This window comes from Somniosus microcephalus, chromosome 13, assembly GCF_052327205.1.
Source record: "Somniosus microcephalus isolate GS21.2 chromosome 13, FLI_Smic_1.0, whole genome shotgun sequence".
Taxonomy (NCBI): Eukaryota; Metazoa; Chordata; class Chondrichthyes; order Squaliformes; family Somniosidae; genus Somniosus; species Somniosus microcephalus.
In genome coordinates this window covers 110,412,696-110,435,816 of record NC_140999.1, presented here as the reverse complement: position 1 = coordinate 110,435,816, position 23,121 = coordinate 110,412,696, and the positions used below count along the sequence as shown (strand labels likewise).

Sequence of the window (23,121 nt, the reverse complement as noted above, 5' to 3'; positions counted from 1 at the left end):
CAAGAGGCCACTGTCTACAAGGGTATTCGGTAAATGAGTACAGAACTTGAAGTGAGGCACACGTTTACAAGAAAAAAGTTGTACCAAAAAATGGCAAAGATTGTCCAATTGATCAAGAATGGCATTACCTGTAATGATAGATCATCGCTAGGGATGCAATCGGCAAAATGTGCCCAGAATGCGCTGGACACTGTGCCGGTTTTGCCAAGGTGAAGCTACACTCAAGTTTTCGCTCATACTCATTAGCATAACCTTGACCGTAGAATCTCCCATGAAGCTGCGCAATCGAGCAGCGTAATTGATTGGTGACAGGACATGGGCATTCTCCAGCATCACAAAGAGGATTGGGATTGCCAGGAAATGAGCCATTCTTCAACTGTCTGATGCTCGGTCTTTTTAATTGGCTTCAATTGACTGCTTTGATCTGCTCTTGGTACATAGACCTGTGCCCAGCAGTCGCTTGAAGACACACAGGTGTGTCCTGCCCTGCTGTAACTGACTGAATTTAGACTAATATTTAAATTGAATTAAAAGTAATTTCAGCAGCAGGAGAAACTGACCAGGGTCAGGCTTCAATGAACTGCTGGTCACTACAGGTACAGGTAATTAACACTGGACTCGTGACCACTGGTGCCTGTGCGCCTGGAAATCTGGGCTCAATGTGATGGATACCCCTGAATGGGCACAATCGGCGGAAACTCAGTGTTCCGACCCGGGGACCTGGCCAGTTTTGTGGCCGGGGACGGTTTCGGGTGAGTTGACTTTTTTGAACTAGCGTAAAAGATCATGAATACTCCAGCGGAAAGTGGTTACAGGTGCAACTGACAAGTTTAAAATTCCGGTGACCTTTCGTGCCATTTCATTTGATTCCGCCCAGATTACGCTAATATCTGGGCCGAAATCATGCAGAAACTCCACACCATAATGTTATTTGGCAAAGAAAGAAAATGATCTGTGGGCAGCCATCCCGAGTGAGGACAAGAAAGAAGAATCACATGGGTCCATCTCATTTGTCCCTTTAAGGGATAACTGTCCCCTTGTGATTTCTTCCAGTTGAATAGATTGCCTAACCTTGGTTAACCCTGAACATCACAAAGAGGATCTTCTCTCTTGCAGTTACTCACCTGGTTCACTTTAAGGAGTGGGTTTACGAAGCTTAAGTGATCCACACTTGGAAGTGGAAATCCATTGGCCAGTCTCGCTGTAAAGAAACACATGACACTTTTCTACATCATTCGCAGAACTAAATGATTGTAGTTTCCCATAAGTTCCATCCTCTCACATTCCCTGCACTCTGTCAACAGCCCACAACATTTGAGTATTGACTTATTGTGCAACAAGGGTAAAATATTAAAAACAGTAACATTGGGGGGAAAAAATAAATGGGAATAACTTCAGATAGCTCAATTGGGAACACTCAAATGATAAGGTTATGGGTTCCAGTTCCAGTCCAGAAGCTGAGCACAGTGCCGTAGTGCTGCATTGCCAAAGCTATTGCCTTTTGATGAAACCAGTTCAGGTGGACATAAAGAGATCCCACGGCCCTATTTCAAGAAGAGCAGGCAGTTCTCCTGGTGGCCTTGTCAATATTCTTCCCTCAACCAAACTATCCAAAAGGCATTAACTGATCATTCATCCTATTTGTTGTTTGTGGGACCTTGCTGTGAGCAAATTGGTTTCTGCATTTGCCCATGTAACAATAGTGACTTTACTTCAAAAGTCATTGTGAAGCACTTGGAGATGTCCTGAAATGTGCCAAAGATGATAAACTAATGCTAGTTCTTTCTTTCTTTAATTTGTCTAACAACGGAGACATGGGGGCAATTTCCGAAACTGGCAGACTCGGGCGTGACACTGGTTCCCCACTCCCACCCGATTTTACTCTCCATTGAAGTCAGTGACATTGGGCGAGGTATTAAACTGGTGTGCCACCAGATAGTCACTCAGAGGGTTGTGAATCTTTGGAATTCATTGCCCCAGAGGGCTGTGAATGCTGAGTCTATGAGTATATTCAAGGCTGAGATAGATAGATTTTTGGACTCTAGGGGAATCAAGGGATGTGGAGATCGGGCAGGAAAGTGGAGTTAAGGTCAATGATCAGCCATGATCTTACTGAATGGTGGAGCAGGCTCGAGGGCCGTATGGCCTACTCCTGCTCTTACTACTTATGTTCTTGTATCACGGGTTTCCTGCCTGGCGAGTTAGGGTAAAATCACCCCCAATAATTAAGTTAGCAAAATCTATAACCGCAGTCCTTTTTTATTTGCAGGATACAGTCTCAGAAACAGAACACTATTCTCTGAGTAACGCGGGGCAAACTGTATTTTTCTAGATTTCAGCCTATGAGTTTTATGTTGTGGAGAAGTTGAATTCTAAGTGATGATGGTGCTTAGCACACTTAGTCCACTTTTATCTTTGATATCCAAATGATCTCTGCCGTGGTCTTACCATTGACTTTCGGTAACACCACTACCTTTATTGCAAGGTTCAATAGCCCCTGTAAACTGGCCACCTGCAATAAGAAAGGACAGAGAATGAGTTTAAACATTATTAGAAAGGAAATGTTAACAGTTTCCCCTCTCTTTAAGTGTTCTTCTAGAATAGTGTGAAGTTCCTGGTTAAGTACCAGAACCCAGGCGAGAAGTGTAGAGATCAGAGGGCCAACATGGAGTTGGGTGGGGGAGGGGAGGTGCCAGTCTCCAAGTTGCCCATTTTACACAGCCTCAGCCAGGATAAATCATTGAAATATAAGCAACACACAAGTTTCAGAATAAAGACATTTTTAAAAGCCCTTTGTCATTGGAGATTTTTAAGTAAAACTCATTAATTTCTTAGACTGAAATAGCTTTGTGTCTTTATGTGAGTGGAGAGGAACTATTGGCATAGCTCCCGATTCATGGTGACTAAATAAGTCAAATTCTGTTCTCATGAATGGGGTGCCAGGGTTTTTGCAGTCTTTGAGGATCACATTCTGTGGCTTGGTCTGTTTATAATTTAGGGCCACAGGTTTATCATGACTGAATAAATTAAATTCTGATTTTATTACATGGAACTTGGATTTTTACTGCTGTTTTTGGGATTGAATTATGTGACTGTATCCATTTTGCCCTGAAAATAATATCCTCAGGTATACTACCAGTAAGAGCGAGGAAGAGTCTTCCTCATATATGGTCCTCAGCCTCTTGGATTGGGGGAGGGGAAGAGAGCACCCTCCTTCTAAATGGTTGCATGGTACGGAGGGGTGAGGGGTTGAGTACTTCCCACAAGTGCTTTGGTCACCAGTCCTTGATGCTCAGTTGGGACCAGGCAGGTTGGCGCAAGTCACTATGAACAGGGTCTGATCTTCGAGCGATGAAGCATTACACTGAGCAGCTCAATTCAAAAATGATGACTTAAGGCTGCTACTTTGAGCAGTCAGTGGCAAGACTTGAATCTGTAACTGCAGCACTATCAAGCACTGATCTCAGTGTGTTTCATGATAAACAAACAAAATTATTTGAAGACACTATAAAAAGCTGTTTTTACCTTAAAAGGGCCAACATCAGAATGTCCAAGAGATAGTTGCAGACTGTACAAAAGAAATGTAAAAGAGCACAATCACCAGTCAAGGAGGAAATGGTCAGTAATCATAGTTTGTAATAATGCTGATACAACCGGAGCAGACAGACTGTACATTTAAACTCCTTCAATAGATAAATGCATTCTGCACTGTGCCATACCAACCAGAAAAATCACAGGTTTAAGTCCTGATCTAGTTAATGGTGAGGTCTCTAAGAAAAATAGGGAAATTTCTGTACAGCTTTCAAAATAAGTAGTTAAAACGGAAGCTGCATTCCCTTACCAAAATTCAACATGGAGACCAACGTCTTTGTTCAGAACGAATTAATTCAAGTTATTTTCATGGCTGGAATAGTTTTTGATATATTAATATGCAGATTTACAGACAACAGAAATAACTGAATGCAGAACAATTAGGGGAATCCATTATAGGGACAAAACTCTGTCTAGGGGAAATATATGGAGGAAGTACATGCTTCAATTCATCCAAAGCACTGCAGCCAACATCATTTCCCACACAGTGTCTCGGACCCCCAGCACTCCAGTGGTACCCCATGCCCAGGGAATTGGCTTCAAAGTTCTTGTTTTCATTAAAGCTCTCCATGTCTTTTGCCCCAACCTACCTTAGTGATCTTCTCCAGGCTTAATCACACCTGCATACCCTTTACTCTTCAAACTCTGGGCTTCTTCTTGCCGCTCCCTCTGTTCCACCATTGGAGGCCACTTGTTCAGACACTCTGGGTCTCCCTGCCCAATTCCCTCAGCCTCACCACCTCCAATCCTTGCTTTCAAAATCTTCTTCAAAACCCGTCTCTTCATCTATGCCTTTGGTTCCCCATCCTAACCCTCTCTATTTTTCATCTTTTCTCCTCCTTGCTCGGCATTCACTGGTTGTTTTGTCTCCTTAATCTAAAGTGTTTTAGGATGTCTTCCTGCCCATGAGAGGCACTATAGAAATGCAAGTTGTTGTCCACGCAAACCTGTTTCTAGCCAGTGTGTTTCTCTGTTCTTCAATCTTTCTCCTGATTCCACTCCTGTGCAGTTTTTAGATACTGCCCCTTTCTTGTCCTTTAAGACTTTGTTTCTGTTTTGATTCTATAGTCTTTGCCACATTACTACAACAACAACAACTTGGATTTATATAGCACCTTTAACGTAGTAAAGCGTCCCAAGGCGCTTGACAGGAGCGTTCTCAAACAAAATTTGACACCAAGCCACATAAGGAGATATTAAGGGAGACGAGGTAGGTTTTAAGGAGCGTCTTAAAGGAGGAAAAAGAGGTTTAGGGAGGGAATTCCAGAGCTTAGGGCCTAGGCAGCTGAAGGCATAACTGTCAGTGGTGGAGCGATTAAAATTGGAGCTGCTCAAGAGACCTGAATTAGAGGAGTGTAGATATCTCTGGGGGTGGGGGGAATGGAGGGATTTGAAAACAAGGATGAGAATTTTAAAATCAAGGCGTTGCTTAACTGGGAGCCAATGTAGGTCAGCGAGCACAAGGGTGATAGGGAACGGGACTTGGTGCGAGAGGACACAGGCAGCCGAGTTTTGGATGAGCTGAAGTTTACAGAGGGTAGAATGTGGGAGGCCGGCCAATAGTAACTGGTATTTTTTATTTATTTGGGATTTTTACAGTCTTAGGACCTCTTAAGAGCTGAATTGTGCATTTGATCTCTTTAGGTCTCTGTAGGTGTGCTGGGTTCCACTTTTATAGAGACTAGCTCTCCAGACTAAGCCACATGGACATACTCTCCAAAGCAGGATGTAGTGATAGTACAAGTATAAAAATACCTTTAGTTTTAATTTAGTATTTTTCTCCTGGGTACTAAAATGCTTTGGTTCCCTCATTGTTTTTAATTGATACATTCTTCCCCCTTTCACTCTGTTGTACAATAAACATTCACTTTGCTAGCTCGCTATAGTAAATGTATCATTTCAATCTCTTCTAAGTTCCCTTCTGCTAGTTCTGTTTTGGCATATGCTTGCTTTTCAATTTCTTCTAGGTTCCCTTCTGCTCGTTCTGTTTTGGCATATGCTTGCTTCTATATTTCTAAGTCCTTTTATATTTTATACTGCAGCTGAAACTATTTCTGACTGCTTTCATGTACCCTTTACAAGCCCTGTGTTAGGTTTTGCAGCAACATGTACAGTAAGCTTTATAGTAATGTGTTGGGTTCAGTTTTCTGTTTCTAGCTCACCTTCTGTCCTGTCTACCTTGCATCACCTGTTTCCAGTTAATGAGCCTATTACATTTTTGTGTCTTTATCTTATATCTTTTCCTTGGGTTCAGCACCACTGACCACTCCTGTAAGCGGACCTCATGTCCCTTATGAGTTGGAGTGTGCCCAATATCTAGGTTAATGTAGCAAGACCCAAGGGTCAAACAGAGCGTGCTGGTCGATATACTCTGGCTTAATGGACCTACATAATTTCGTTAGCTTTGGTACACAGAGGAATGCACATTCTATCCGATCATGCCTTAGGCTATAAACCACAAGAAAGTTTTTATTGTGCTTTACATAGGTAAAAGAACATAAAGTATATTTTGCAGCAATGACAAAACTTTACTTTCTCCTCAAAATGTCAAAAACAAAGCTGCTCCTGCTATGCTAACTCTCAACATAAAACCGACCCGTGAAACAAAGTTGCTTACTTCTTACATGGCAGTGTCTACCACTGAGCCTCTGATTAGCCTCATACCATAGCACTCAGACCAACTGCTGTCCTCATGCAATTATGCCCAAGATATAGCTGCAAGTTCCTTCACCAATATCCCAGAACAAAGTGGCATTAAACACCATGGAGGTGAAATTGGCCTCCGCCAGTAATGCAACGTGAGCTTGTAGCGAATCGGCAGCCCGTTTTACACCATGCTCTATTTTCTTAAAACGGGCCTCTGATTCGCTATGAGCCCTTTTCACATTGCTAACTAAAACCAATTTCACCCCTATATATCTTAAAACTACATGCCAAGCAGGCATGTCCTGTAAACAAGTCACCAGGCTGCTTGTATTTAAATTGAGTGGCTTGACCTACTGATCTGTTTCAATCACTTTTAATGACCTGTTAGATGAGTTTTCATCCTAGGACCATGGTAGTTAATCCATGCATATCAAAGTCTTCCTGAATATTTTAAATTTCTGCCTTGTTCTCAGCTATAGATCAGCCAGTCTGGGGTGTATATTTTTGTAGCCTAAAGAAACAGCTAGCAGGAAGTAATGTATGTTGTGACCAGCAAGAAAGAATACAATAAATAATCCATAATAGACAAAAATTCTTCTTTTTTGTCAGGCCATCACAGACTTCTGCTTTGCTTTTCCTCTGCTAACTACAGCTGAACATATTTAATGCTTCTGTTCTTTTTGACAAACTAGTCAGTCCTTGAGTGTGTCACTGATATCCCACTGTGCTATCACTGTTCAGCAGGTTAACAGTGTCTGATTTTGAGTTCTTGGCTCTCGAGATGTTCCTTCCCCCTCTGTGCACCCTCTGTTACCCTGTCCTTCTGTCCACATTCACATTGCTTTGGAGCAAGTTTCACAAAGTTCTATCAATATTTGAGTTGCTATTTTAAGAACATAAGGAAAGTCAAGGACAAACAAAGGCCATTCGGTTTCATCGAGCTCGTCACTCTAGCATTTCCATCCACCCAGCCCAGTATCCAGTCGCGCCTTGAACTGCCAGAATGCCTTTGTTTCCACTACTTTCCAAACATTCTGGGTAAAGACATTTGTTTTCAAGATCTGTCAGGAATTTTCATTCAGTCAAGTTTATGTTGCTTTGTTCTACTGACTGACAAAATAATTTTCTGGGTTCACCTCATCTATGCCATTTAATACTTTATACACTGCAGTGGGGTCACCCCTTAATCATCATCTCGCTATACTGTGGCGCTTGAGTTTCTCTAATCTTTCTTCATTGCTCTTTCCACTTGGGATCAGTTTAATTGCTCTTCCATCCAATCTCCAATGCCTATAATCTCCATTTTGAAGTGTGAACAGAGGATTCTAAGTGTTGTCTGACTGGGGCATTATAATATCTTTGTAGACTTATCGTCCATTGCTTTGGCTATGTATCCCAATATTCTACTTGCTTTTTGAACTGCTTCTCTGCATTGCCTTGGTAAGCAAATTTGATGGCCTGCTTCCTCTTGCTCCATCTAGTTCTGCCTCTCTCCCTAGGACTGGAGTTCCCAGGTTAAGGACTTTTATAGGCCACTTACACTTTCTCCTTTCCACTATCAATATCCAGAGCCTTCCCAACCAGAAACATATCTCCGCTTGTCCAAATAACAGCACCCTCAAGGTAGGGTGGCCAACCCTGGTTAGATTTATTCCTGGAGATTTCATCACATGACCTCCTGCCTCCAAGGACCCGCCCAGTCAGAGAGGCTTTTTACCACCCACCCCCCCAAATCTCTAGTATTTTTATAATTAATAAACAAAAGTGATCAAAGGAAATAAATGAAACATTTTGTTGGCAACACAATTTCAAGGTCTTGGTGCTGGACACTTTCACAAGCAATTTTACCTGCTTTTCCTTATATTAGACCTGGCCTACTTTACATCATTACATAAGTTTCATCAATTCATAGTTGGCATGCACGCAGAGCTATTAATCAGAACAGGCTAGTCACTGTCATCACCTTCTTCAGCTTTCTCCCACATTCAATTCAAATCATCAAGTAAAGATGGTCTCTGGCTGTGGTAAAATAGTGGCTTCTGATTGATCATGTGTAAGGCCGTGTATGCAACATGCACACAACTGTTGACATCAGGGGAATGTTACGAGTGACATATATGATCCTTAACAGTAACTGCCTACACTGTCATGTAAACAACGCTATTTATTTCAGGGTCAGATAAGAGTTTTTAATAAACTCTCTCTCTCTCCCTCTTGAAGGAGCTGAGTTCTGGAGGGATACAGCAGCCCTCCAATACCTCACCCAAGTGGGAATTCTTCATGCGTGAGCTAGATAGTGACAGTTTCATGCCCAATGCTTCATTACCCAATACCCACACTTGCACACATTCCCATAGGAGTTATTGAATAGGAATCACGAGAGAGAATCCTGGCCGATTATTCCTAGCATAGGGAAACTGAGGCCAACTACCGGTGTGCTTTCTGAGTTTAGCTAACTCAACGTAAGCCGAGGATTGGGCCTAAGTCCTTCCTGGTCTGTAGGTCTCAGTACCACACCAATAAAGGAATCAAGTAAAAATGCTTAATGTAAATTGACTGCGTGTGGCTGTCAATGAGTGGCAATTGGTAGATCTGTGCATTTGGACATTCAGTATAAAAATGAAGAATCTACCTGTTGTCAGCTGTGGCTCAGTGGGTAGCACTCTCACCTCTGAGTCAGAATGTTGTGAGTTCAAGCCCCACTCCAGAGACTTGAGCACATAATCTAAGCTGACACTTCAGTGGAGTGCTGTATTATCGGAGGCAACTTCTTCCGATGAGACGTTAAACCGAGGCCCCGTCTGCCCTCAGGTGGATGTAAAGGATGCAATGGCACTATTCGAAGAAGAGCAGGCGAGTTCTCCCTTGTGTCCTGACCAGTATTTATCCCTCTACCAACAACATCACTAATTTTCTCATTTCTGTTTGCGGGACCTTGTTGTGCGCAAATTGGCTGCCGCATTCCCCTAGATTACAACAGTGACCGAGGCCGTGAAAGGCGCTATATAAATGCAGGTCTTTATTTCTTACCTGTTGAGACTCAAGGATCCTGTCAGTTTCATCTTGGAGATAGCCATCTTAGCGGAGACACTAGCGCACTGTAACAGTCGAAAACATAGAATAACATTTCACATGGCGAGAGTTTGGTGACTTGTAAAAATGTTAGGTTGCATCACAGACAAATAAGACGTTAGAACTGTACTCACTATGTCCAGGACAAAAAGCGGTGCGAGCGATGAATTCGGGAGGATTGCAAATGTATCGATAGCGCCAAATGCTTGAATGGTGATGTTGCCCGGTGTGGCCTTCAGAACAGGCTCTCGATTGGCATGGAGGCGCATGAGCATCAGCATGTTGGGATAGAGCTTCCCTATCTGCAGGGAGGTACAAGCTATTAATATCTGCATCTCCTTCCCCTGGAGGTGGGGGTACAAAGTGTTATCATCTGGTGACAGGGCCCAGGGTTGTGGGGGTAGGGGGCTGTTAATATCAGGTAACAAAGTATGCAAACCTCATGAAGCACTTACCTGAGGTACAAAAACATTGAAGCTTGATGTGTTTAATCTGATGGGATATTGCTTTGGAATCTGGAGAAAACAAAATGTCAATTAACCAAAGCTGTTGCAGTATTTTTTTGTGATTATGTTGTCAAACCATTTGCAAAGGGAAGTGTGAGATAGCAATTATAAATGGACTAGTGGGGTGTAGTGTGGATTTCAAAACCTGTGTGCAATTCTGAGGTTGGATTTGAGCCGCAACTTCCCCAATTGACTTTCCAGATTGCACAGATACTGGCCCAGAGACTTTTGGAAGTCATTGCAAGAATATAATATTTCTAAAGAATTTTCTCTCCATGATTAAGTTCAGGTTGGCTTAAAGTAATTGACCAATGATCCTGAGCATGCCCCATAACCTGCAAACTCAAATCAAGGAAGCAGGCTCCAAAAACCACGGACAAATGGCCAAAAATCAGAGACACGTTTCTAACGCTTGCGGCACTATGAATATTCAAATCATATTTCCATTTTTCAACTATTATTTTCTAATGAGTGTAATGCATAACTTCCACAAATGGAAAATAAAAATTAAGGGAACTTCAATCTGGAATGTGCTTAATTTTTTTTTCTCTCGCATGTAGAGGGATCAACATATTATTAACACACCATCAAAATATGATAAATCGTTAATCTCTTTTTACCAAGATGTGCAGAAAATGATAATTATTCATATTTTTAATATGCATTATCCTTTAACTCCTGTACCTCCAAAAAAAATTCAAAAGGACATGAGAACATATGAAATAGGAGCAGGAGTAGGGCATACTGCCCCTCGAGCAATGTTCCCTTTAAGCTGTGTGGCTGTCCAGCACTCCAGGGAATCCGCGCAGCTGGCATGCCAGCTTTTCAATGCAAAAGCCTCACGTGTGCAGTATTTTGAATGGCTCGCACAGCCCCTCGAGCCTGCTCCCCCCAAATTCCAGAGAATATAGGCCCATCCTACTCCATTACTCCTCATAGGACAGTCCTCTCATCCCAGGAATCAATCTAGTGAACCTTCATTGCACCCCTTCTATGACACGTATATCCTTCCTTAAGTAAGGAGACCAAAACTGTACACAGTACTCCAGGTGTGGTCTCACCAAAGCCCTATATAATTGCAGCAAGACTTCCTTACTCTTATACTCCAACCCAATATTCCCTCTAATTTTTTTTGTACTGAGCGGGCCACGAACTCCTTTGAGAGCGACCTTTTCGGCAGTGAGCAAAATTTAAAACCACAACAACTTTTACAACAACAGCAACCATTTTGTGAATCTATACCCCTAGATCCCTTTGCACCTCTACTCCATTTAGACTCTTATTTTCTAAGGAGTAGGTCGCCTCCTTATTCCTCCTACCAAAATGCACCACCTCACACTTATCTATATTGAAATTCATTTGTCATTTAGATGCCCATTCTGCAAGTTTGTTTATGGTAGAATGAATTAAAAGCTTTTAGTTCGTCATGTACAAACTCTATTTTTTTTTAAATTACTTGTCAGAAATGACTGGGATATAAAATAACTGCATAATAATGCATTAACACTTCAGAAACGTCGCTCAGTTACATGGTTATGCATCGGCAAACAATCCAAAAACCCAAGGAGAGCTGAAAGATGCCTATCTATTTGTGCAATTAGTATTAATTTTAAAGTTTTCAACGTATTAGCCCATTCCTCATGTAACTATAGCAATGGCCGCACAGGCAGCAGGAGCAGCGGCTTTCCTATGGCGCTGACGTGCTGTACGTCCACATAAGTGATTAGAATATTAATCACAATGCAACCAGACAACCAACAAATATAAAGCGCTGTAGTTCTTTAGTTCACAGTAATAAGAATTGAACAAAAATGGGTATCTGTATTTCCAACTTCAATCACTTCCATTAATAAACGTTGTCTTCTTGAACCAGCACACCACCCATGTAACATGTCAGAAATGCAGCGCCTATTTACAAATGCAAAAAAACACATACACAATTTGCGTCACCGAATTAAAAACAAAAAACAGGAAAAGCTATGATTTAACAGAAATAAACATTCATCTTTCTTCCTGGACAGGAGAACCAATCAGATTGACTTGGAAATGTTTACTTATATGTTGACGTAAAGATGTTAATTTACGAATTTCGCTTCTAATGTTTTTCTCTCAAACATTCTCCACAATATTAATCCCTGCTCTTATCACGAAAAGTGTTGAATTATTTTAGATATTTCCCAATTAAATAGCGGGAAACAAAATTAAATTGTACGCTCAATTTTTAATCTCCTATTTCAAACATTTATACCAAATCAAAATTGTACATTATCAGTTTAATCAAAGTATTTTCTGTGTCTTTCTCAATAAACAAATAGTAGTTTCTTCTAAAGTAGCTTCCTGCAATTTTTATACATCATTACATAACTCTTGTTTTTTTTTTCTATTCGTTTATGGGATGTGGGCGTTGCTGGCAAGGCCAGCATTTATTGCCCATCCCTAATTGCCCTTGAGAAGGTGGTGGTGAGCTGCCTTCTTGAATCACTGCAATCCGTGTGGTGAAGGGGTGAAGGTACTTCCACAGTGTTGTTAGGTAGAGAGTTCCAGGATTTTGACCCAGCGACGATGAAGTAACGGCGATATACTTCTAAGTCAGGATGGTGTGTGACTTGGAGGGGAACTTGGAGGTGGTGGTGTTCCCATGCGCCTGCTGCCCTTGTCCTTCTAGGTGGAAGAGGTCGCAGGTTTGGGAGGTGCTGCCGAAAAAGCCTTGGCGAGTTGCTGCAGTGCATCTTGTAGATGGTACACACTGCAGCCACGGTACGCCAGTGGTGGAGGGAGTGAATGTTTAAGGTGGTGGATGGGATGGTAATCAAGGGGGTTGCTTTGTCTTGGAGGGTGTCAAGCTTCTTGAGTGTTGTTGGAGCTGCACTCACCCAGGCAAGTGGAGAGTATTCCATCACACTCCTTACTTGTGCCTTGTAGATGGTGGAAAGGCTTTGGGGAGTCAGGAGGTGAGACACTCGCCGCAGAATACTTAGCCTCTGACCTGCTCTTGTTGCCACAGTATTTATGTGGCTGGTCCAGTTAAGTTTCTGGTCAATGGTGACCCCTAGGATGTTGATTGTGGGGGGTTTGGCGATGGTAATGCCGTTGAATGTCAAGGGGAGGTGGTTAGACTCTCGCTTGTTGGAGATAGTCATTGCCTGGCACTTCTGTGGCGCGATTGATACCTGCCACTTATCAGCCCAAGCCTGAATGTCGTCCAGGTCTTGTTGCATGTGGGCATGGACTGCTTCATTATCTGAGGAGTTGTGAATGGCGCTGAACACTATGCACTCATCAGCGAACATCCCCATTTCTGACCTTATATTGGAGGGACAGTCATTGAATAAGCAGCTGAAGATGGTTGGGCCTAGGACACTGCCCTAAGGAACTCCTGCAGCGATGTCCTGGGGCTGTGATGATTGACTTTCAACCACCACAACCATCTTCCTTTGTGCTAGGTATGACTCCAGCCAGTGGAACATTTCCCCCCCCCCCCCCCCACCCCGATTCCCATTGACTTCAGTTTTACTAGGGCTCCTTGATGCCACACTCGGTCAAATGCTGCCTTGATGTCAAGGGCAGTCACTCTCACCTCACCTCCGGTATTCAGCTCCTTTGTCCATGTTTAGACCAAGGCTGTGATGAGGTCGGAGCTGAGTGGTTTTGGCAGAATCCAAACTGTGCATCAGTGAGCAGGCTATTGGTGAATAAGTGCCGCTTGATAGCACTGTTGAGGACACCTTCCATCACTTTGCTGATGATTGAGAGTAGATGGTTGGGGCGGTAATTGGCCGGTTTGGATTTGTCCTGCTTTTTGTGGACAGGACATACCTGGGCAGTTTTCCACATTGTCGGGTAGATGCCAGTGTTGTAGCTGTACTGGAACAGTTTGGCTAGAGGTGCGGCTAGTTCTGGAGCACAAGTCTTCAGCACGATAGCCGGGATGTTGTTGGGGCCCACAGCCTTTGCTGTATCCAGTGCGCTCAGCCGTTTCTTGATATCACGTGGAGTGAATTGAAGTGGCTGAAGACTGGCTTCTATGATGGTGGGGACCTCAGGAGGAGGCAGATATGGATCATCCACTTGGCACTTCTGGCTGAAGATGGTTGCAAACGCTTCAGCCTTGTCTTTTGCACTCACATGCTCGGTACTCCACTAAACTTTTAAGAGGAAATCTATGTTTGCATTATTCCTGGGACTTGTTAGGACTATAGAACGACAGACAAAATAAAATGGTTTGTGCTTTTCCCCTTTTTTGGTTCTCTTCCTAAACGTCTTAATGATATATATATATTTTTAAAGTCAATAAAAAGTAATATATAACTCCTAAAAATCCTCCCCGCCCTCCCCCTCCTCAACAGCATGGTTGCAGCATGTTTGTGTAAAGCTACTCACTTCAGTCGATCATTCAAAATCAAATCAAATATTGAGAAATTTCAATTTTAAAAATGTTTTAAGCTTTTCAGAACCTCCTTAAAAGCGTTTGGACTTCAAGACCTGGTTGAAACCAGTTTAGATGAGGTGAAAATTGATTTTTGTTTGGTTTCTTCCAATATCATATTCAAAACTTAGGGGGAAAAAAGTGTTTTTAACACACATCTTTTGTGAAAAGTTCATTAAGAATCTTTAAATTCTTTCAAGTCTTGTTGCAGATTTGACAGAAGTTGCTGCTCCAAGTTTCACTTTCCCTCTTCAATGCTGTCATTAAACATACAACAAAAAAATAATAAAATAAACTCTCATTCCAAATGGAGCACAAATAAGAACGTGAATAAAGTGGTTAAACTTCCTAAGAAGGCGGTGAGGTTATTTATCCCCAGCCTTGGCGATGAGTTGGGATCAGTCTCTCCCCCTCCACACCCCCAGTCTCTCCCCCTCCACACCCCCAGTCTCTCCCCCTCCACACCCCCAGTCTCTCCCCCTCCACACCCCCAGTCTCTCCCCCTCTGTGGTAAACCACTGTATTGTATATTGCCACCTCTGGGTGGCGCTGTGTATGGAGGCATGCCTCAGCTGACTCCACCCACCACTGTGTGGGTTTCGTTCAGACTTGTTCAGTCACTCACGAAGAAGCATGGTCTCTTCTTAGCTAATAAAAGCCTTATTCATCTCTTCTTTCGACTCATCATCTCTTCTTCGACTCATCACCTTTTATGAAGTAATTGATAAGCGTATCAATTTTATTAGCTAAAAGTTAAATGGCGACACCTGAGGAGCAACAACAGCAACGGATACAGCAGACATTGCTGAGAGCCCTCAGACCACCACGCCTGGACCTCGACCCTCAAGATGTGGGTGCATCAGCCAAGTTTGAACACTGGCTGAGCTGCTTTGAATCCTTCCTCGCAATCTCACAGGTTACAGAGGAGGATCACAAACTGAAAATTTTGACCGCCCAGGTGAGCCATCAAGTATATATGCTAATCCGGGACTCTAATACGTACGTGGCGGCCCTCGAGCTACTAAAAGGGCAATATACGCGCCCAGTGAACACAATTTACGCCCGACACCTCTTGGGATCCCGCAGGCAGCAACCGGGAGAATCGGTAGGGGCATTTGCACGGGCGCTACTGGCACTCTGCAGAGACTGCGATTGTAAAGCGGTAACGGCTGTGGAGCACGCGCAGGGACTCGCCTGTGATGCCTTCGTCAGGGGCCTCCAGTCAGACCACACCCGGCAGAGACTGCTAGAAAGCAAGGAACCCGACCTGAAGACGGCCATTGCCCTTGCGCTCTCGTTAGAGGAGGCCCACCGAAACCTCGAGGCATACCCCCGTAACGGCGCCGAGACATGGCAATCGAAACCGTGGGACACGGGACCGCCGCCCCCGGCACCAACCGCTGCAGCGACCCAACCGAGACAGCAGCCTCCGGTAAGAACTGCTTCGATGCCCAGTAACCAGGCCCAAAAATGCTATTTCTGTGGCCAGTTAAAACATCCCAGAGCGCACTGCCCAGCTAAGACAGCTACCTGCTCGGGCTGCGGGAAGAAAGGCCATTACGCTAACGCCTGCAAGGGGAAGCCAGCCAGCAGCGCAGCGTGCGGGCCGTGGGAGCAGCCATCTTATCCGCCATTTTGTGTACCCCCGGCCGCATGGCATCCGCCGCCATCGTATCCAACGCACTCAACCGCCATTTCGTCACCGGAACCGACCACCGTCTCGGCGGATGACTATAGTGACTCACTAAGCCACATACTGGCCTCCGTGACGCTGGATCAAGCCCTCCCTCACCATCTATCCAGCTCCATGATGGATATCGCGGTAAACGGCCGCGCCACCAGTTGCCTGATCGACAGCGGGAGCACAGAGAGTTTCGTCCACCCCGACACGGTACGTAGCCACTCCCTCACGATTCTGCCAACGCACCATCGCATTTCTATGGCGTCCAAGTCCCAGTCAATGGACATCAGCGGCTACTGTGTGGTGACCCTGTCAGTAGGGGGCACTGAATATAAAAAATTTAAACTGCTAGTCCTGCCCCGTCTTTGCGCTGCCGTCCTGCTAGGGTTGGATTTTCAGTGCCACCTTAAGAGTGTCACACTAGCATACGGTGGACCCCTCCCCCCACTCACAGTCTGCAACCAACAACTTTTAAATCGCCCGCTGCAAACCACCTGCAGCCTTTCCACATTAAAAGTCCCCCCCCCTCCCCTGTTCGCTAACCTCACCCGCGACTGTAAACCCATCGCTACCAAAAGCAGGCGGTACAGTGCCGGGGACAGAGCTTTTATCAGCTCTGAGGTGGAGCGGCTCTTGAAGGAGGGCATTATCGAAGGTAGCACTAGCCCCTGGCGAGCCCAGGTTGTAGTCGTTAAAACCACTGCAAAACGCCGCATGGTAATCGACTACAGCCAAACCATAAACCGGTACACCCAGCTGGATGCGTACCCCCTCCCTCGCATATCTGATATGGTCAATCAGATTGCGCAATACAAAGTATTCTCCACCATCGACCTTAAGTCAGCGTACCACCAGCTGCCCATCCGCCATGAGGACCGCCAGTATACTGCCTTCGAGGCAAACGGCCGCCTCTACCACTTCCTTAGGGTCCCCTTCGGCGTCACCAACGGGGTTTCGGTCTTCCAAAGGGAGATGGACCGAATGGTTGACCAGAACGCGCTGCGGGCAACCTTCCCCTATTTGGATAACGTCACCATCTGCGGCCACGACCAGCAGGACCACGACGTTAATCTAGCAAATTTCCTCCGTACGGCCCAACGGCTGAACCTAACGTACAATAAGGAAAAATGTATGTTTCACACCAAGCGCCTGGCCATCCTCGGCTGCGTGGTGGAGAACGGAGTCATCGGGCCCGACCCCGACAGAATGCGCCCCCTAATGGAGCTACCCCTTCCCCACTGCCAAAAAGCACTGAAGAGATGCCTGGGGTTTTTCTCCTACTACGCCCAGTGGGTGCCCCTCTATGCAGACAAAGCCAGGCCCCTCATCAAAGCCACCTCCTTCCCCCTGACACCAGAGGCGTGTGCAGCCTTCACTCTTATCAAGAACGATATCGCGAAGGCCGCAATGCACGCGGTGGATGAGTCCATCCCCTTCCAAGTGGAGAGCGATGCCTCCGACTTCGCCCTAGCCGCGACCCTTAACCAGGCGGGCAGACCCGTGGCCTTTTTCTCAAGGACCCTCCAGGGCCCCGAGACGAGACACTCCTCCGTCGAAAAGGAGGCCCAGGCTATTGTAGAAGCGGTGCGTCACTGGAGGCATTACCTGGCCGGGAAACGATTTACCCTGCTCACTGACCAGCGTTCAGTAGCTTTTATGTTTAATAATAAGCAGAGGGGTAAAATCAAGAACGACAAGATCTTGAGGTGGAGAATCGAACTCTCCACCTACAATTATGATATCTTGTATCGGCCAGGGAAACTCAATGAGCCCCCAGATGCCCTATCACGTGGTACATGCGCCAACGTGCAGAGTGATAGGCTGCAGTCCCTCCACAATGACCTCTGCCACCCGGGGGTCACCAGGTTTTTCCATTTTATCAAATCCCGTAACCTGCCCTACTCCATCGAGGAGGTCAGGACCATGACCAAGAGCTGCCAAATCTGCGCCGAGTGCAAACCGCACTTCTATAGGCCGGACAGAGAAAGCCTGATCAAGGCCACCCGCCCCTTCGAACGCCTGAGCGTCGATTTTAAAGGGCCCCTCCCCTCCGCTGACCGCAATGTGTACTTCCTCAACATAGTTGATGAGTACTCCCGTTTCCCCTTTGCCATCCCTTGCCCAGACATGACCAGTACCACGGTCATCAAGTGTCTGAATGACATCTTCGCTCTGTTCGGGTTCCCCAGCTATATACATAGCGACAGGGGCTCATCGTTCATGAGCGACGAACTTCGGCAGTACCTGCTAACAAGAGGTATCGCCACGAGCAGGACCACCAGTTACAACCCCCGGGGGAACGGCCAGGTGGAAAGGGAGAACGCGACGGTTTGGAAGGCAGTCCTCTTAGCACTAAAATCTAAGGGCCTTCCGACCTCCCGCTGGCAGGAGGTCCTCCCTGCAGCGCTCCACTCCATTCGGTCACTGCTTTGTACTGCCACTAATGCGACCCCTCATGAGAAAATGTTCGTTTTCCCCCGGAAGTCTACATCGGGAACCTCGCTACCGGCATGGTTGACTTCTCCTGGGCCCGTCCTACTGCGGAGGCACGTGAGGACGCATAAAACGGACCCCCTGGTCGAGCGGGTGCACCTCCTACACGCCAACCCCCAGTATGCCTGGGTGACATACCCAGACGGGCGGGAGGACACGGTCTCCATACGAGATCTCGCACCCTCGGGTACCCCTGAATTACCACCGTTATCCCCCTTACCACCGTTATCCCCCTTACCACTGTTATCCCCCACCACCCCTCCCAACCCAACCCTTGCAGACGGCATGCCAAAGCCCCAGGAATCTTCGCCAACCACCCAGACACCAGACCCGACGTCGGATGCTGTAACACCACCGCCGCCACCACGACGATCAGGACGTCAGACAAGGCCTCCTGATAGACTTAACTTGTAGTACCCTTCACCCCGCCGGACTTCACATTAAACAAGGGGTGAATGTGGTAAACCACTGTATTGTATATTGCCACCTCTGGGTGGCGCTGTGTATGGAGGCATGCCTCAGCTGACTCCACCCACCACTGTGTGGGTTTCGTTCAGACTTGTTCAGTCACTCACGAAGAAGCATGGTCTCTTCTTAGCTAATAAAAGCCTTATTCATCTCTTCTTTCGACTCATCATCTCTTCTTCGACTCATCACCTTTTATGAAGTAATTGATAAGCGTATCACCCTCCACACCCCCAGTCTCTCCCCCTCCACACCCCCAGTCTCGCCCCCTCCACACCCCCAGTCTCGCCCCCTCCACACCCCCAGTCTCGCCCCCTCCACACCCCCAGTCTCGCCCCCTCCACACCCCCAGTCTCGCCCCCTCCACACCCCCAGTCTCGCCCCCTCCACACCCCCAGTCTCGCCCCCTCCACACCCCCAGTCTCGCCCCCTCCACACCCCCAGTCTCGCCCCCTCCACACCCCCAGTCTCGCCCCCTCCACACCCCCAGTCTCGCCCCCTCCACACCCCCAGTCTCGCCCCCTCCACACCCCCAGTCTCGCCCCCTCCACACCCCCAGTCTCTCTCTCTCTCTCCCCCCATCGCTCTCTCTCTCTCTCTCTCTCTCTCTCCCCCCCCATCGCTCTCTCTCTCTCTCTCTCTCTCTCTCTCCCCCCCCATCGCTCTCTCTCTCTCTCTTTCTCTCCCCCATCGCTCTCTCTCTCTCTCCCTCCCCCCATCGCTCGCTCTCTCTCTCTCTCTCTCTCTCTCACTCTCCCCCCATCTCTCTCTCTCTCTCTCTCTCTCTCTCTCACTCTCCCCCCCAATCGCTCTCTCTCTCTCTCTCTCTCTCTCCCCCCATCGCTCTCTCTCTCTCTCTCACTCTCCCCCCATCTCTCTCTCTCTCTCTCCCCCCCATCGCTCGCTCTCGCTCTCTCTCTCTCTCTCTCTCTCCCCCCATCGCTCTCTCTCTCTCTTTCTCCCCCCCATCGCTCTCTCTCTCTCTCTCTCTCCCCCCATCGCTCTCTCTCTCTCTCTCTCTCTCTCTCTCCATCGCTCTCTCTCTCTCTCTCTCCCCCCCCATCGCTCTCTCTCTCTCTCTCCCCCCCATCTCTCTCTCTCTCTCACTCTCCCCCATCTCTCTCTCTCTCTCTCTCTCTCTCTCTCTCACTCTCCCCCCATCTCTCTCTCTCTCTCTCTCTCTCTCCCCCATCTCTCTCTCTCTCCCCCCATCTCTCTCTCTCTCCCCATCTCTCTCTCTCCCCATCTCTCTCTCTCCCCATCTCTCTCTCTCTCCCCTCATCTCTCTCTCTCTCTCTCTCTCCCCCATCTCTCTCTCTCCCCCCATCTCTCTCTCTCTCTGCCCCATCTCTCTCTCTCTCTCACTCTCCCCCCATCTCTCTCTCTCTCTCCCCCCATTTCTCTCTCTCTCTCTCTCTCTCTCTCTCTCTCTCCCCCCCATCTCTCTCTCTCTCTCTCTCTCCCCATCTCTCTCTCTCTCTCTCCCCCATCTCTCTCTCTCTCTCCCCCCATCTCTCTCTCTCCCCATCTCTCTCTCTCCCCCCCTCTCTTTCCCCCATCTCTCTCTCCCCTCATCTCTCTCTCTCTCTCTACCCCATCTCTCTCTCTCCCCCATCTCTCTCTCTCTCTCTCTACCCCATCTCTCTCTCTCTCCCCCATCTCTCTCTCCCCCATCTCTCTCTCTCCCCCATCGTTCTCTCTCTCCCCCCAATCGCTCTCTCTCTCTCTCTCTCTCTCTCCCCCATCTCTCTCTCTCTCTCTCCCCCCATCGCTCTCTCTCTCTCTCTCTCTCCCCCATCGCTCTCTCTCTCTCACTCCCCCCATTGCTCTCTCTCTCTCTCCCCATCGCTCTCTCTCTCTCTCTCTCTCCCCCCATCGCTCTCTCTCTCTCTCTCTCCCCCCATCGCTCTCTCTCTCTCTCCCCCCATCGCTCTCTCTCTCTCTCTCTCCCCATCGCTCTCTCTCTCTCTCTCTCTCTCCCCCCATCGCTCTCTCTCTCTCTCTCCCCCCCATCGCTCTCTCTCTCTCTCTCCCCCCATCGCTCTCTCTCTCTCTCTCTCTCTCTCCCCCCCATCGCTCTCTCTCTCTCTCCCCCCATCGCTCTCTCTCTCTCTCTCTCTCTCCCCCCATCGCTCTCTCTCTCTCTCTCTCCCCCCATCGCTCTCTCTCTCTCCCCCCCATCGCTCTCTCTCTCTCTCTCTCTCCCCCCATCGCTCTCTCTCTCTCTCTCTCTCTCCCCCCATCGCTCTCTCTCAGTTCAGTTCAGTTCAAATGCTTTATTGGCATGAAAGTTTACAGAGAACCATATTGCCAAAGCTTACATAGCAAAAAGGTACAGTTTTCCAACATTCTGTAGGTGTCAATCGATTTGACATTTGTTGGGTACATACAATATTACTTTTAAACAATATTAATTTTAAACAGTCTTTCTACTTCATTTGGTACGTTCAATATTAATTTTAAACAGTCTTACTTTTAAACAGTCCTCAGGTTGTGACATGTTGTTACATATTTGGCCCCAAGGTATGGTCTGTCTCCTTCTCCTAGGACTAATCTCAATTTTGACAGATCATCCAATTCATTGAAATCTGGGGTTGTTTGGCTTAGCTTGTTGAATAATATGTTTCTTGATGTGTTGAATTTTTCGCATTTTAGGAGGAAATGCATTTCTGTTTCCACCTCGCCAGCCAGACATTGATCGCATATTCTATTCTCTCTAGGCTGCCAGGATTTCTTGTATCCTGCCTTTTTCAATTTCCAGTTGGTGGTCGCTTAGTCTGTACCTGGTGAGGGTCTGTCTCTGTTTTGTGTCTCTGATGGTCGTGAGGTAGTCTGCCAGTTTATATTCTCTTTTTAGGGCCCGGTAACATTCTAATCTGCTTTGGCTTTCGGTTATTTTGTTCCAATGTTCCAGGTAGGTTTCTTTGCATTTTTTAATGATTTGGTTCACTCGGATTGGTGTTTGGACGGCTGTGTTGGTCTGGGGCTGGTCAGGGTCCGGCTGAGTACTTAGTTTCAGTAGCAGCTGACTCAGGGGACTCTTTTCTGGGTTTAGCTCTTGGGTCTGAAAGGCTTTGAAATGAAGGGTGTCTGGGGAGCTAGATTTGAGGTGATTCAGGAAGTTTAGTGCTCGTTTTTGGATGTTTATTATCAGTGGGTATCTGCCTAGTTCGGCTCTGCATGCATTTGTTGCCGTTTTTCTTTGGGTGCGAAGGATGCTTCGGCAGAATTCTGCATGTAGGGCTTCTCTCTCTCCCCACATCGCTCTCTCTCTCTCTCTCTCTCCCCATCGCTCTCTCTCTCTCTCTCTCTCTCCCCCATCGCTCTCTCTCTCTCTCCCCCCATCGCTCTCTCTCCCTCTCTCTCTCTCTCTCTCTCCCCCATCACTCTCTCTCTCTCTCTCTCTGTCTCTCCCCCCGTCGCTCTCTCTCTCTCTCTCTCTCTCTCTCTCTCTCCCCCCCATCGCTCTCTCTCTCTCTCCCCCTCTCGCACTCTCTCTCTCTCTCTCTCTCCCCCCATCGCTCTCTCTCTCTCCCTCTCCCCCCATCGCTCTCTCTCTCTCTCTCTCCCCCCATCGCCCTCTCTCTCTCTCTCCCCCCCCATCGCTCTCTCTCTCTCTCTCTCCCCCCCATCGCTCTCTCTCTCTCTCTCTCTCTCCCCCCATCGCTCTCTCTCTCTCTCTCTCTCCCCCCATCGCTCTCTCTCCCTCTCTCCCCCCATCGCTCTCTCTCTCCCTCTCTCTCTCCCCATCGCGCTCTCTCTCTCTCTCTCTCTCTCTCCCCCATCGCTCTCTCTCTCTCTCTCTCCCCCATCGCTCTCTCTCTCTCTCTCTCCCCCATCGCTCTCTCTCTCTCTCTCTCCCCCATCGCTCTCTCTCTCTCCCCCATCGCTCTCTCTCTCTCTCTCTCTCCCCCATCGCTCTCTCTCTCTCTCTCTCTCCCCCATCGCTCTCTCTCTCTCTCTCTCCCCCCATCGCTCTCTCTCTCTCTCATCGCTCTCTCTCTCCTCGTCTCTCTCCGCCCCCCATCGCTCTCTCTCTCCCCCCCCATCGCTCTCTCTCTCTCCCCCCATCGCTCTCTCTCTCTCTCCCCCCATCGCCTCTCTCTCTCTCCTCCCCCATCGCTCTCTCTCTCTCTCTCCCCCATCGCCCTCTCTCTCTCTCTCTCTCTCTCTCTCTCTCTCTCCCCCATCGCCTCTCTCTCTCTCTCCCCCCATCGCTCTCTCTCTCTCCCCCCCCATCG

The 23,121-nt window shown here is 47.3% G+C and overlaps 1 protein-coding gene across 3 annotated transcripts in view; it reads right to left on the bottom strand.

Moving 5' to 3' along the window:
- The window catches only part of LOC147108538 (bactericidal permeability-increasing protein-like), a 66,378-nt gene that overhangs the window by 5,404 nt on the left and 37,853 nt on the right, over positions 1-23,121 (bottom strand). For all 3 annotated transcript variants that reach the window (XM_086005200.1, XM_086005201.1, XM_086005202.1), the window contains 6 exons: positions 9,765-9,824; positions 9,444-9,611; positions 9,268-9,335; positions 3,526-3,568; positions 2,449-2,512; positions 1,125-1,201 (listed from right to left, as the gene is read on the bottom strand). In XM_086005200.1, the coding sequence (XP_085861326.1) occupies positions 1,125-1,201; positions 2,449-2,512; positions 3,526-3,568; positions 9,268-9,335; positions 9,444-9,611; positions 9,765-9,824 (480 nt within the window). The remainder of the gene's footprint in view (positions 1-1,124; positions 1,202-2,448; positions 2,513-3,525; positions 3,569-9,267; positions 9,336-9,443; positions 9,612-9,764; positions 9,825-23,121) is intronic.